At 39.3% G+C, this 15,361-nt stretch overlaps 1 protein-coding gene across 1 annotated transcript in view; it reads left to right on the top strand.

Moving 5' to 3' along the window:
* MMP24 (matrix metallopeptidase 24) overlaps positions 1-15,361 on the top strand; it is a 53,188-nt gene that overhangs the window by 35,805 nt on the left and 2,022 nt on the right. The window contains exons 5-8 of the mRNA XM_063297318.1: positions 5,741-5,902; positions 7,923-8,137; positions 12,595-12,733; positions 14,784-15,050. Of these exons, the coding sequence (XP_063153388.1) occupies positions 5,741-5,902; positions 7,923-8,137; positions 12,595-12,733; positions 14,784-15,050 (783 nt within the window). The remainder of the gene's footprint in view (positions 1-5,740; positions 5,903-7,922; positions 8,138-12,594; positions 12,734-14,783; positions 15,051-15,361) is intronic.

The following is a 15,361-nucleotide window of genomic DNA, read 5'->3' as shown; positions in this document are numbered from 1 at the left end:
TCAGTACGATATCGGGTTCGGTCATCGCTGGCGCTCTCCCTCACAGGGTTAGACAACTTGCCCTCTCCTGGAAAGGGGCCAGCGGAGTTGGGATCTTTAGATTCTCAGCTTTATGTAATGATTGCCCTGCCTAAATACTCAGACTCACAAGAGGTTGCTAAATGAAATCTGATTTATTAGGGAACTTAGGACAAATACAAAGAAAGCTGAGAATGAGCAAAAGCGCGCCAAATACAAACTTAAAACCCTCGGTGCAAACGTACCCCGCCTCCCTGCCAACAGCCCCGCCCGTCCCAGGTGCTGGCAATCGTCAGAAGTGCTAGCCTGGGAAAGTAACCTTGAACAGAACAGATAACCCAAACACATTCCAAAAGCAGAGCCAAGAGATAAATCCTCCCATCCTCCCGTGAAAGATGAAACACGCATCCAGCTAATGACATGCGAAACGTTACGATGTATCAAAGACATTGAAACGGCGAACATGACATTCCCTCAAGTGAGCAGTCTGGCTTTATTTCCTGGAGGATGGACTGGTTTGATCTTCTTGCAGTCCAAGGCACTCTCAGAATTTTCCTCCAACACCACAGTTCAAAAGCATCAATCTTCCTTCTCTCAGCCTTCCTTATGGTCCAGCTCTCACAGCCATATGTTACTACGGGGAACACCATTGCTTTAACTATGCAGACCTTTGTTGTCAGTGTGATGTCTCTGCTCTTAACTATTTTATCGAGATTTGTCATTGCTCTTCTCCCAAAGATTAAGCGTCTTCTGATTTCCTGACTGCAGTCAGCATCTGCAGTAATCTTCGCACCTAGAAATACAAAGTCTTTCACTGTTTCTACATTTTCTCCCTCTATTTGCCAGTTATCAATCAAGCTGGGTTTTTGAGGTTTAGCTGCAAGTCAGCTTTTGCACTTTCTTCTTTCACCTTGATCATAAGGCTCCTCAGTTCCTCTTCGCTTTCAGCCATCAAAGTGGTATCATCTGCATATCTGAGATTGTTAATGTTTCTTCCAGAGATTTTAACTCCAGCCTTGGATTCCTCAAGCCCAGCATGTCGCATGATGTGTTCTGCATACACGTTGAATAGGTAGGGTGAGAGGATACAGCCCTGCCCTACTCCTTTCCCAATCTTAAACCAGTCCGTTGTTCCGTGGTCTGTTCTTACTGTTGCTACTTGGTCGTTATACAGATTCTTCAGGAGGCATACAAGATGACTTGGTATCCCCATACCACTAAGAACTTGCCACAATTTGTTATGGTCCACACAGTCAAAGGCTTTAGAATAGTCAATAAAACAGAAATAGATGTTTTTCTGAAACTCCCTGGCTTTTTCCATTATCCAGTGGATATTGGCAATTTGGTCCCTAGTTCCTCTGACTTTTCTAAACCCAGCTTGTGCATCTGGCAATTCTTGCTCCATGAATTGCTGAAGTCTACCTTGCAGGATCTTGAGCATTACCTTACTGGCATGTGAAATGAGTGCCACTGTTCGATAGTTTGAACATTCTTTAGCGTTTCCCTTTTTTGGTATGGGGATATAAGTTGATTTTTTCCAGTCTGGTGGCCATTCTTGTGTTTTCCAAATTTGCTGGCATATAGCATACATTACCTTGACAGCATCATCTTGCAAGATTTTGAACAGTTCAGCTGGGATGCCGTCATCTCCTGCTGCCTTGTTATTAGCAATGCTTCTTAAGGCCCATTCAACCTCACTCTTCTGTATGTCTTGCTCTAGCTCACTGACCACACCGTCAAAGCTATCCCCGACGTTGTTATCCTTCCTATACAGGTCTTCTGTATATTCTTGCCACCTTTTCTTGATCTCTTCTTCTTCTGTTAGGTCCTTGCCATCTTTGTTTTTGGTCATACCCATTTTGGCTTGGAATTTACCTCCGATGTTTCTAATTTTCTGGAAGAGGTCTCTTGTCCTTCCTATTCTATTGTCTTCTTCCACTTCCACGCATTGCTTGTTTAAAAATAATTCCTTATCTCTTCTGGCTAACCTCTGGACTTTTGCATTTAATTGGGCATATCTCCCCCTATCACTGTTGCCTTTTGCTTTCCTTCTTTCTTGGGCTACTTCTAGTGTCTCAGCAGACAGCCATTTTTCCTGCTTGGTTTTCTCTTTCTTTGGGATGTATTTTGTTGCCGCCTCTTGAACAATGTTGCGGACTTCTGTCCATAGTTCTTCCGGGACCCTATCTACTAAGTCCAGTCCCTTAAATCTATTCTTCACCTCCACTGCATATTTCTTAGGAATATTAGTGAGCTCATATCTAGCTGATCTGTGGGTCTTCCCTAATCTCTTTAGTCTGATCCTGAATTGTGCAAGAAGAAGTTCGTGATCTGAACTACAGTCAGCTCCAGGCCTTGTTTTTACCGACTGTATAGATGTCCGCCACCTTTGGCTGCAAAGGATGTAGTCAATCTGATTTCGGTGTTGACAAGTACAGTACTCATGCATATGAATCCATCATACTGTCTCCTTTCTTGATAGGCTACATTATGCAAAATGCAGAAAACGTAACAAGAAATAGTGGACAAAAGAAATTAAAGGCAGGAGATAAGAGAAAAGAAATTAAATGTAGTCTATATCAACATAATTCATGATATACCTTCATATCATCCTTGCTTCTCAGTTAACAGACTAATCCTGTAGTTTTTGCATTTACTCTTCTTATCTTTCTCTTTGTATAGAGGAACAATGGCAGCATTTTTCCAAATGACAGGCACAGATCCAGTCATTACACAAATGATAAATAACAGAGCCATTCCATAAACAATCATATCCATATTTTAACATTTATCCAGTTACAGCATCAATAGTTGCAGCCTTGCCATTTAGGAAACCAAGATAATTTCTTACATTTCAAGATGCAAAATTAATAATACAGAGAACAGAGATACAAAACTTCATATAAGAAATTTGATAGGCAAATAATGGTACACATGCTATTATCCAGAAATACCTGTCCACGAAAAACATCTGAAGGACACTTATAGGTTGATATGTTGATTGAAACATGGTTCCCATTTTTCTTAAGGTGACAAAAAACAGAAAAAGTGCTATGTTCTACTGTTCTTATTTTGAAAAGATTTAATGCACAATAAAATTAACTAATAATATAATAGAGTATGTAGAAGTTATTGGTGTTTTTTGTTTGTTTGGTGTACACTTATACTTTTTAAAATGCATGGTTCATTATTCTTAAATTAGTTAATGAAATTTATTTTTAAAAGATCTAGGTAAGTTATTCCATTTAGGGAAATTCTTGTGCAAAATGTAAAGGCACAACAGTTAATCTGCTAGCGTTCATTTGCAATAGATGTTTCTTCATTGTTAGCCTTGTTTAACATATAATACTGTAACAGAATGTATTCCCGTATATATTATGATGCTGTACTGGAAAAATCTATTACTTCTACAACATTTTGTAGAAATACATTAATATGCATTTTTTTTGTTCATTCCCCACCCCCAGTCTGTCTGTTAGTTGTCCTATGCGTGAAATTTTCTGGATCATGACAAGGATATTATATAAAAGTTATTAATATTTTCTATTTTTTTCTATTGTAGACAGCTTAATGTATAAATGTGCATTATGCTTTAAAAAGGCAGGGAATTTAATAATAATTAAAAGTATTAACTGACAGGCCTAAAATACAATACATTTTTGAGAAAATATGTAATGGTTGAATAACATAGTCTCTTAAAATACAGTTCTTGCTAATGCTGTAAGGCGAACTTTGCTCAGTTATCATTGCTAAAGTCAATTATTCTTATTTATTCTAATTCACATTTGAGTTCCCCTACCACTCTTATGGAATATGGAAAAATGACTTAGATCTTGTTCCATTGTGACTGCTCATATAGACCTCAGCATACATTACATCATTTGCAGAATATGTGCTTTACACTGAATATAATGTACAAATAGGGACACCGAAGACTTCTAACTCTCTAGATTTTAATAGCTTAAGACACAAAATAAGAATGGATAAAATACATAATTTTGTTTTTGTGATTTTACACTGGAACAGCAGATTTTAATCTTTAACCTAATACAGCTGCCTTTACTGAGGATTCATTTATGAAAGAAAAAATAATATAGTAATAGTGTTGTTGTAGTTAAGAACTGTAATATTGTTAATATTGTTAACTGAAAGCAAGTTGTATACATCACAAGGAAGGAACAGAGATCAGGCTGAACTACCTGCCTTTGAAAGAACGTATTGACAACTCCTTGTTTTTCAAACAAGGACTGGAATTCTAGAGTCTGCTTTTGCCATTGCTTTCATGAGCAATCCTTAAAATCAGATACAGGTAGTCCTCGCTTACCAACCATTCATTCAGCGACCATTCAAGTTACGACGGTGCTGAATATGGAGACTTATGGCGGATTCTCCAAGTTGTGGCTGTCACAGCATCCCCGCAGTCACATGATCGTGATTCAGGCTCTTGGCTACAGGTGCCCATTTACAACAGTCTCAGTGTCCTGCAGGCACATCATCACCATTTGCAACCTTCACAGCCGGCTTCCGACAAGCAAAGACAATGGGGAAGCCAGCAGGAAGTCGCAAGTCGCGGTCACTTGATGTCATGCTTAATGACCTGCGGTGATTCACTTAACAACTGCAACCAGAACTGACAAACTACTATCGTAAGTCAGGCGCGGTCATGTGAATTTTCACTTTACGACCACGTCGCTTAGCGATGGAGTTGCCGGTCCCAATTGCAGTCGGTAACTGAGGATTACCTGATATTTACTATATTTCTGCACTGAATTTTCTTTTGTTATGCTATTCTGGCTATCTATGGCCTTTAAGTCATCTCTTTCCATAAATCCAGAAAAAATTGACTTGGGGCTCTCTCCCAGTGCTGTAGGATGTCATCTTTATTCTAAAATGCTACTAAGTATATTTTTCCAAATATCTAACTGGACTTGGGGCATAATTCTGTAGACTTCAATTTCATACTTTGACTTTTTGGACAGTAAGTTGCCTAAAACTGCCTATTTATATGCTCTATGTCTTGATAATTGATAAACAGAGAACACTTTGGCCTCCAAGATTCTTTTCTCTCAAATTAATCCTAAATTTTACAGTGTGATACAATGAATGTCTTTGATAGTTTGCATACCATCAGCAGATTTTGCATACCATCAGCAGCCTTTTGCAAAATCTCATTAGCAAGAATTAAATTATCTTTAATGAACAACGTTTGTTGGTTTGTGGCATGCTTGCTGAGAACGGTGGAGGTTGTAGTCCCAAAACATGTGCAGAGTACCATATTAGAAAAGAGTCTATGAACCTGAACTTAGTGCTTAGGTGCTATAATTGTAGCGATTAAGCCCTTGGTTCAGATTTCACCTTGGCCATTATATCACTTCATTAAGTACACCTTTCCTTCTGAATCTCCCTGCACCTACTGTATAATGATAATGATTTTGATATTGTTGCAAGGACTGTTGAGATGATACTGAGTCAATTAAATATACAAGAAGTGTTATGTTAATTATATTATACAAAGAGAAACAATATCCAAAGGATACAGTAGATGTTGCAATTATATTTATATGTACAGTAGCTTGTTTCTGTTTGAGTTTCTTTTAAAACTATGACTGCTATGCCACTATAATTTTGAGATAGTGAGAATTATGAGAATTTGTGGAGCTTGTGATTGGAACGCTTGTCCTATTAATGCAGAAACTAATAGTTATACACTTTGCCTCTGTAGGAAATGACCTTTTTCTGGTTGCAGTACATGAATTGGGTCATGCATTAGGCCTTGAGCATTCCAATGACCCTAGTGCTATTATGGCTCCTTTTTATCAGTACATGGAAACACACAACTTTAAGTTACCCCAAGATGATCTTCAAGGAATTCAGAAGATCTATGGTAAGATAAATTCCACATCCCTTCCCATAACTTCAGACAGTTTTTAGTAGTTAAATATACAGAACCAGTATTTGTGATTGTGAAGAGCTGGGGTGTTTCTCAAATTTATTTAATGAAGTTTACTATGGGAAAATGATCAGTAACTGTAAAATAACTTCAGCTTTTTTATTACCAAGGATATTTGATGGGGTAAGGCCTAAGGCATTCATTTTGCCCCTTAAATTGACCGTAACCCCCTCAGAAGTAAATGTAATTCTGAAATTTTTACCCATGCCTGCTCTGTGTCACTAAGGGTCTCATGTACTCCTTGAGTTCCCCACCACTGAAGTAAAGGCATGACTTCTGGAAAATGCTCAGACATTTCAGACATTACTTTCATTGTTGAATTTAAAATGGTCTCTTTAAAAGTATTCTGTTTTGGTATGAAATAAACAGAGGACAAGTGTTCCTTCACTAAGAAATGTGTAGCAATTACTCAACTATTGAGCAGGCTGCAAATGAAGGTTTCCTCTGTGAATGCATCAATTGTAGGGAAATGGCATTTCCTCAAGCCAAAGCAAGCTGTTGTTGGTAGCATGTCCTTTCCGCCACTATAGCAAAGACAACTACTGAGAGTACAAACCATAAAATAGAATTCAGTTACTGAAATGTCACAAACATCTGTTGACTAGCATATATGATATTACAGGTAGCAAGCTTGGCACCCTCTTTCCTTATGTCATACCTGTGCCAACATTATCCAAAAAGATTTTTATGTTGCATATGCCAGTGATACTCATGCCAAAAGGAATGCACTTTCAGTCTAGTGCCACTCCCCAGAGGGTTTCTGTCACATGACTGCATTTCTGTTTGTTTCTCTCCTTTCCTTCCTATTTTCATGTAATTACAAGGAGTTCCCTTCTCCAGTATTAGAACAACTTTCTCCTTCAAAAAAGCAATAAAGAAAAGAGCAACAAAAAAGGAAGAAAAACTTTAAAAAGATCAAGAACTACAGCTTTCACTACATGGGAATAGAATATTCTGTTGTCACAGTGCTTTGTATCAAACAACCTCTGTGTAGCAAAGTGTTGAGGTTGCACGGTGAAAGGCTGGAGGTCTCAAACATTGCCCCTCAGAAGCCCACTGGGTCTTCAAACCCTGGTCCTGCCTCCTGCTTTGGAGTCATGGCCTGGTAGTTTCAGCTACTACCACTTATCTTCCAGAGAGTCTTCCACCTGGCACCCACTTTATAAACCCAGTATATTTGAGAGATAGGTCTCTTCTGTCGTATGCTGCCTTTTAAAAAAAAGTTTTCTAACTTTAAATATATAAAACTTCAAACATTCCGTGGAAAATGATAAATTACATGCCCAGATCATGGTAATACAAAGCCTGGGATATCAATGAAAAAAGAAAAATACAAAAGAAATACAATACTCTGGGTATGCCATGAATTGGCCCTTGTCTGCCATAAGCAAAGCACTCTTGCCCACATCTCTCTGCCACTATCTCCACATCTTGGTGCCCTCTCTCCATCCAAAATTATAATTTAATGACATCTTGCAGTGCCATGGCACTTCTAACTTGCAATAGTGTGCAAATGCATCACCAGATTGTAGCAATAAAATATAAACATGTCCCCTGAGCATTGGACTGACACATAACCCAGTAAATATCTTCTCCACACTTGCAAGAAAATAATAAGAGTGCCTTAATTTTTTGCTACTTTTTTCCAAGCCTCACCCACGTGCGATCTGCAACACATTCCACAGCAACCGTAAAAGGGTTGCATCTGTTGATAGTTAGACTAATAACTGAAGCATTTCATGTAGAAAAATCCAATACTGTTGGTAGGTTATATTACCCAAAAGCATGAGTACAATTTGCTACAGGACACTGAAAATTATATTGCAGTTTATAGTAAAAGGAAATATTTTGATAAAATCTTTAGAAATACCTGCTCAGGCTTTCTGACAATGTTTAATGTGTTGGGTAAAATGCTCCAACTGCTTTTTGGTTTTCCCTCTTCCGTTTTGCTTAGGTCCACCTGCTGAACCACTGGAACCCACCAGACCTTTACCAACCCTTCCTGTCCACAGGATCCATTCTACTTCAGAAAGGAAACATGACAGACATTCACGGCCTCCCAGGCCTCCTCTAGGGGACAGGCCTTCTGCTCCAGGCAGCAAACCCAACATATGTGATGGAAATTTCAATACTGTGGCTCTGTTCAGAGGAGAAATGTTTGTTTTCAAGGTAGGAAGAGCTGTTCCTTAAGTGTGGTTTTCTTTAATCTCTATATACTACAAATGAGTATATTGCATGTCAACCAAATCATTTGGTATTTTGGTATTTTAATATCTCTAATCACCTTCAATAATAAATGGTTCTGTTCGGAGGGTTCGAGGCAGCCCCACCCCCCCTTCTCTCTCAGACCACCATTTCGAAACACGTCTTCTCCCTCTGGACACTTCCTGCCAAAAACACTTCTCCCAATATTGCCTTCCCCTTGAGCAAGGTAAAAGGTTAAAAGTCACAAAACAGAATGGGTTCAATGCAAAAGGGGATGCCAGAGATTAAAATGTAAAAGGAAGTCCAACTGTTTAGACAAAGGATTCCCTTCAGATTCAATCAGAAACCTTGGAACACAAAAGGTCGCTTATTCACAGACTTTAGCAGAGCCCATTCAGGTGAACAGCCAAACAGATCTCCATAATCAAATAACAAAAGATTCCTTCTAAGGTGAACAGTCCAGCCTAGTAGACAAAGCCACAGCCCCACAGGGAACCCGGACTATCAGAACAGGAAACAGGACCTGACCACAGAGTGCCCCTTCTCTGAACTGCGCTTTTCTCAGAAGTTCCTAGAGGGCGGGAACACTTTTACATAACAACAGCCAAGCTCTCCAATATAAAGGGCTTGTGGGGGAAATACAAGTGTGGTCACCTCCAACCAGCAGACTCTGTACATGCTCTTGGAAAATAAAATTATCTCTGTTCAAGCAATCACCTAAGAACTTTCATTCCCGGCTCGGAATGGACCTGGTAAGTTTCCTTCCAACAAATGGTTCGCAGTGAATTTGCTTGCATTCCTTGTCTGAGAAAATGACTATGACACTTTGATATGGCAGGTGACATAATGCATTTTCTTCACAAATAATAATTTATTTATTTTAGTAAATTTATATTACCGGCCATCTCCCCCAATGGGGTACTTGGGGTGGTTTACAATAAAAACAATAATAAAAACATCTAAACTTCAATCACACTTTAAAGACATAAATAATAAATATAAAATCCAAGAGGAGATGGAATCCCAATCAATAGGGGGTGCTATGGCACCAACCACCCCCAGGTGGAGCTGTTACTCTCCCTATCCCATGCAAGGTGGCAGAACCAGGTCTTCAATTTCTTCCGGAAGGCTGGAAGTGAGGAAACCCATCTCAACTCCGGGGGCAAGATATGCCAAAGGGCGGTTGCCACTGCTAAGAAGGCCCGCCTCCTGGACCCCACTAGATGAAATTCCCTTACCGACGGAATCTGTAGCATGCCCTCTCTGCCTGAGCGGGTGGGGCAGGTCAATGTCATAGGGATGAGACAGTCCCTCAGGTAGCCTAGTCCCATGCCATGCAGGGCTTCAAAGGTGATAACCAACACCTTGAATTGGACCCGGAAGCAAACTGGTACCCAATGCAGCTCGTGTCACAGTGGTGCCATGTGTGCCAATTTTACAGCACCAATAACTGTCCGCACAACCGCATTCTGGACCAGCTGAAGCTTCCGGATACTCTTCAAGGGTAGCCCCATGTAGAGCACATTGCAATAGTCTATGTGGGAGATGACCAGGGCATGAGTGACTGTTCGGAGGGCATCTTGGTCCAGGAATGGGCGGAGCTGGCGCACCACCCGAAGGAGCGCAAAGGCCCTCCTGGCCGTGACTTCCACCTGCTTTTCAGGCAGGAGTCGTGAGTCCTGGAGGACCCCAGGTTCCGCACTGGTTCCAAATGGGGCAGTGCCACCCCATCCAGAACCAAAGATGACAACTGCCTGGGAACTGAAGGGCCATCAATCCACAGCCACTCCATCTTTAAATTAAGTTATTGAGGTAACTTAAACCATTTTTAATCTAGCATAAGTATTTTTTTGTTTGTTTTCAAGAATGTGCTGTGTTCTGCTGTCAGCATTTGTTTTGATCTAGCAGTTTTTTCTGCCCATGGAAACTCTAGTGCATGTGAAGAGTTCTTCTAACTGACAGTGATTCTGTTTCATAAATGGGGCCTAGGTATGTCCAGGGGCATGAAGATGTGTTTTGTAGCAAGGCAAGTATTTTCATAGCCTTTGACATTTTGCTCTGCAAATATGAGAAGTAATGATGTTATGATTTTGTATTAATTTTCTGAAATGGATTAGAGGGTATTTGGATCAGAACAGTTCTCTGTTATCCCTCAGAAAAACCTCTATTTATAAAATAATTTCTCACTTTTTAGTGATTTTTAAATTTTTATTTATTTATATTTCCTATTTCGTTATCACCCATCTCACTAAGAGCAACTCTGGGCTCTTTTCTTATTTTCTTATTAATAAATTTTGCACCAAATATTTTTTAAAATCAGAATGTTAGCACCCTTACAGAACAAAGTACCACAATGTGCTGAGTTTAGTACCACTGATAGCCTCTCTTATATCAGTCTTTATAATCCTCTCTTATATCATTGTTTGCACGAATAGAAACAAGTTTGCACATATTTCTCTGTGATTTGGGAAAAGATTACAGATCTAGAGTTTCAGCAGAATGCCCAGTGGCTACACATTACACTGAATGAGATGGTAACCCAAGATGCTAACATTGCAGATTATTGCACGTTTAATGTCTCCACTGTGCTCTTTTAAAAATCTTTTAAGAACACCCCAATGTATTATTTTAAAAATCCTCTCAATATGAGGAATTAACGTTAAAAGGCATACATTAAATTTTTGTTTTTAGTTTAGTCCTGCATTAAAAAAATATTTGATGTTGGCAAACTAGAGATGTATTTTAAAAAACCTAATTCAAGAAGGGGGAGGAAGGTAAAATTATGACCACTGTATTTTAGTTGAATTGTAGTAGCTTCATTTCTGGGCTCAGTCCAAGGTGCAGGAGTTAGCACTTAAAGGCCTACATGGCTTGAATGTTCTTTCCTGCATGCACTACTGCATATTCTCCAGCCTCATGAAGTTAGGCATGGAGCCACCCGCTTAGAGCATCCTTCCTCAACTTGGTGATTCTTCAGATTGGTTGAATTACATCTTTTAAATTTTAAGCCAGTGTAGCCAATAGCCCTACTGTCTGGAAAATATGGAACATCTAATACACCTGGAAAGCAACGGATTGGGAATGATTACTCTGGTGCTTTTCTGGTAATGGCAACCATCTTCTACAATACTCACGTAACAAGTATTTTTCAGATTGACTATTCATCAGGCCAGGTCAGAGAATGTACCTGGATGCTACACTCAATTTTTTGGGTTTTCCAAGTGCTGCAGGAGTAAGGAATAGAGGCTGATAATAAAATGTCACCAGAAGGCAAACAAAATCTTTGGACTTTTAGTCTAGGGGATGTTTAGGAATAAGTGAGTGTTTTAACCTTGCAGAAGTTTTAAGTATCCATTTTGTACCTTCACACCCATTGGAAAAATGAACTTGCAAGGCTCCCATTTTGTCTCTCCAAATCCTGAACTTTCTCCCAAAATGAGCAAATATTTTGGCCCACTCACTCCAGCAGTCTGTGAGTCATCCATCCACTTTACCCCAAATGACTTGTCTCTTCAGAAAGGACTAACTGAAAGTTAAAAGCCATTTGTTAATGTTTGAGTACTATTTTTATAAATGTGTTGTTGTTTCTTTGTGTTTTTAAATATTGTCTTAAAAATGGGTTTTTAAATTGTGTAAACCCTTTTATTGCCTTACATCCTGTTCTAAATTTCTGTATGTTTTTAAATAAAATAAATGGGAGTGGAAGGAGAGCAAATGTATGCATCAGTTGATGCTTGATTTGGATATAAAGTTTATAGAAAAAGGAGGGATAAGGATTTGGGATGGTTTTCTTCTGGAAAGCAATGTTATCAAGTAATCTTGGTGAGGGGAGGGAAAGACTGGAGTCAGGAGCTAGTTCTATTATTAGACAGAGTGAGTGTCCTGACAAGCAGGAACCACACCGAGAGGAGTAATAAGTCTCTAGTGTTTTATTACTATTACAGTAGACAGAAAATCCTACCAAACTGAAGAAGCGTGAGAAAACCCAAACAGATAAACCCCAAAAGTCAAGGCGGGTCTGTTCTGTGTCTCTTTGAATGACAGCTCAAATTTTCTCTACTACACATGCGTTTTCCCCCCTGGATAGGGACCGCTTCCTGCTCACCATCAGTGCTCATGACAGTGAGAAAGCCTATCTTAAGCCTTTTACTTCCAGGGAAGGGGAGAGGTATTTGTACTAGAAATAATAAAGTACCTGATCATATATGTATCTCTCTGCTTTTTTGGAAGTAATGCCACTGGTGCCAAAATAACTGGATTGGCTTTGGGTCCTGTGCATCTCAGCCTGCTGCTGTGCCTCAGATAGCAAAATGTCTTGAAGTGCTATTTTAAATAAAACTGCATGAAACCTGGCTTCACTGTTTTGTTACCTCTTATTGGAATCTGAAGCATAATCCTAGGAGGTGGTTTTCCTTTTTTAGGACCGCTGGTTTTGGCGTCTCCGTAACAGTCGCGTACAAGAGGGTTATCCTATGCAAATTGAACAGTTCTGGAAAGGGCTCCCGGCAAAAATTGATGCTGCCTATGAAAGATCTGATGGAAAATTTGTTTTCTTTAAAGGTATTTGTTAAATTTTTTATCAAGTAAACACAAACAGTTCTACTATAATATATGCATATCCATCAAATCAGCAAGAGATGCTAGCACTTATTGGAAACTTGGCCTTAATAAAAATTTCATTCAGTTTTTCATCTTTGATTATTTTTGAGCAATCCAGAGATTATAGAAAGTTAATCACTCTAAAACATTTTAAAACATATACATAAGAAAATAGATGTGTGGAATATTACCATTTTATTATAATAAAAATACATGTATTTACATGTAAATAGTTTTCTTTTGGCTTTCAAAACTGGGCAATACTTTATCAACATCTGTGAGAAATCGGCTAAGTCTTTTAACCTGCAGTTTCCTCCACCATTATTGCTGGAGGAACAACCCCATAGGTAACAATTTGTCAAGGAAGGTACTCTCAAAGGCTTCTGTTTGTATTTCTCTGGCCTTTTCAAGAAAGCCCTAAAACTAATTTTCTTTGTTTTGTTATATTAAGCTATGTCTCAGAGAACCTTCAGTTTTCCAGAAACTGCTGTCAGTTTGGTGTCAATCTGCCATCTTCTTAAAATATTGTTTGTATAGTATGGTAAGACAGCCTCGTGTGGCGCAGAGTGGTAGGCGGCAGTATTGCAACCGAAATTCTCCCCACGACCCGAGTTCGATCCCAGCGGAAGCTGGAGTTTCGGGTAGCCGGCTCAGGTCAACTCAGCCTTCCATCCTTCCGAGGTCAGTAAAATGAGTACCCAGCTTGCTGGGGAAGGTGACAACTGGGGAAGGCAATAGCAAAACACCCCACTAAACGTCGCGAAAGCGGTGTCCCCCCAAAGGGTCAGACATGACTCGGTGCTTGCACAGGAGACCTTTCACCTCACACCTTTCACCATAGTATGATAAGCAGAAAGAGTAAGGTAATGGGAAAAATACGTAGTGTGTGTTGCCTTGCAAAATTGGAAAGAATGGATTGCTGAACTGGGAAAGGCATAGATCGTGAATTAAAGCATTGAATTCCCAAAAGGCTCTGCAGTAAAGTGGGACTGTGTAGAAAGTTCTGTCTAGTTTTGAGTGGAAACTGAGCAGTGCTCTCAGGTGAGAGAGAAAATGGATTCATGGAAGCAAATTTTGAAAATGAAAAAAGCAGGGATTGTGTGACCCAATAGAAACATCCTGGGAATTGTTCTCTGAAGTGTTTCAAAGAATTAAAGCAGTGAAAAGCAAGGACATGAAGACATTAAAAACATTATGAATTCTTTTGGTTAAAAAAAACCCTCTCCAAACATGACATTTTAATAGAATTTCCATTTTTAATTTGATTACTTGGCAGGGAAATAGTGTTTTACCTGAAAAAGTGACAGTGTTTAAGTGCTTGTCCTCTGGAACAAGGTTCCCCCTTAGATCCAGATGCCCCCAACTCTGCTGCTGTTTAGAAGAGCCATGAAGACCTGGCTCTGAGGGGGAGTGAGACCCCTTGCTTCATTGTGCTTGCCATCTTTTATTTTTTATTGATTTTATTCTAATTTCTTTGATTGTTGCGAGCTGCCCAGAGTCAAGAGTCGGGCAGCATACAAGTTTAATAAATTATTATTATCATCATCATCATCATCATCATCATCATCATCATCATCTGGAAAACTTGGTGATGTTTAGATGTTCTTATTGACCCTGGAAGCATAGGCAGTACTTATTGCTAAGTAATTTTTTAAAAATCTATTCTTTAGATAATCATTCTGAGAGGTAATCTTTAGTGTAGTTCATATTTTCATCAACTTTCTAAATTGTAAATTATTTTCCAGAAAACGTTTAAAATTTCCAACACATTGCAATCATGAAATAAACTTTGTGGAAGGCAGTTTATCAACTGCAATTTGATATTGATTAAATTCTCTGGGTGTTTCATCCATCAGAAAACCCTTTTGAGTCCGATAAGGAAATCAGTGAAAAATTGTTGCCTGCTGTTTTCTGAACCTGTAGGACCAAAAAAAAAAAAAAAATCCAGTTAATGATTTTATTAGCCTTCAGTAATTGTGCATTATGTGTGTTCTTTCTTCCTTATATCTAGGAGATAAGTACTGGGTTTTTAAGGAAGTGACAGCAGAACCAGGGTACCCGCACAGCCTAGTGGAGCTGGGCAGCTGTCTTCCCCGGGAAGGGATTGACACGGCTTTACGGTGGGAACCTGTAGGTAAAACATATTTCTTCAAAGGAGATAGATACTGGAGGTACAATGAAGACAAGAGAGCAACAGATCCAGGCTACCCGAAGCCAATCACTGTGTGGAAAGGGATTCCCCAAGCTCCACAAGGGGCTTTTGTCAGCAAAGAAGGCTGTGAGTATGAATGTATTGCATTTGGTTCAGTAGCATTTCACGTCTAACTTTTTTTGCTAAGCAAAGCATTTGGATTGCCGTGACTGAGCAGTCATAAGAGTGCAGAGACACTTGCTTATAAGCCCAGGCAGTACATATTCTGTTCCTGGAAATTTTGGCTAAGCTTCTGCTTCGTTGAATCTTGTATTTCAGCTAGAAGTTGGATTGATTCCATCAGTGAGCATTCCTCTGGCCTTAATCCATAAATGGATGCTTATTCCTATCCTCATTTCCCAATTTTTTTTCTCATGCAAATGAAGCAAATGTAGTTG

This window comes from Candoia aspera, chromosome 3 (genome assembly GCF_035149785.1).
Source record: "Candoia aspera isolate rCanAsp1 chromosome 3, rCanAsp1.hap2, whole genome shotgun sequence".
Lineage (NCBI taxonomy): Eukaryota > Metazoa > Chordata > Lepidosauria > Squamata > Boidae > Candoia > Candoia aspera.
Note: the sequence above shows the minus strand (reverse complement) of the source record. Positions and strands in the feature narration are given on the sequence as shown.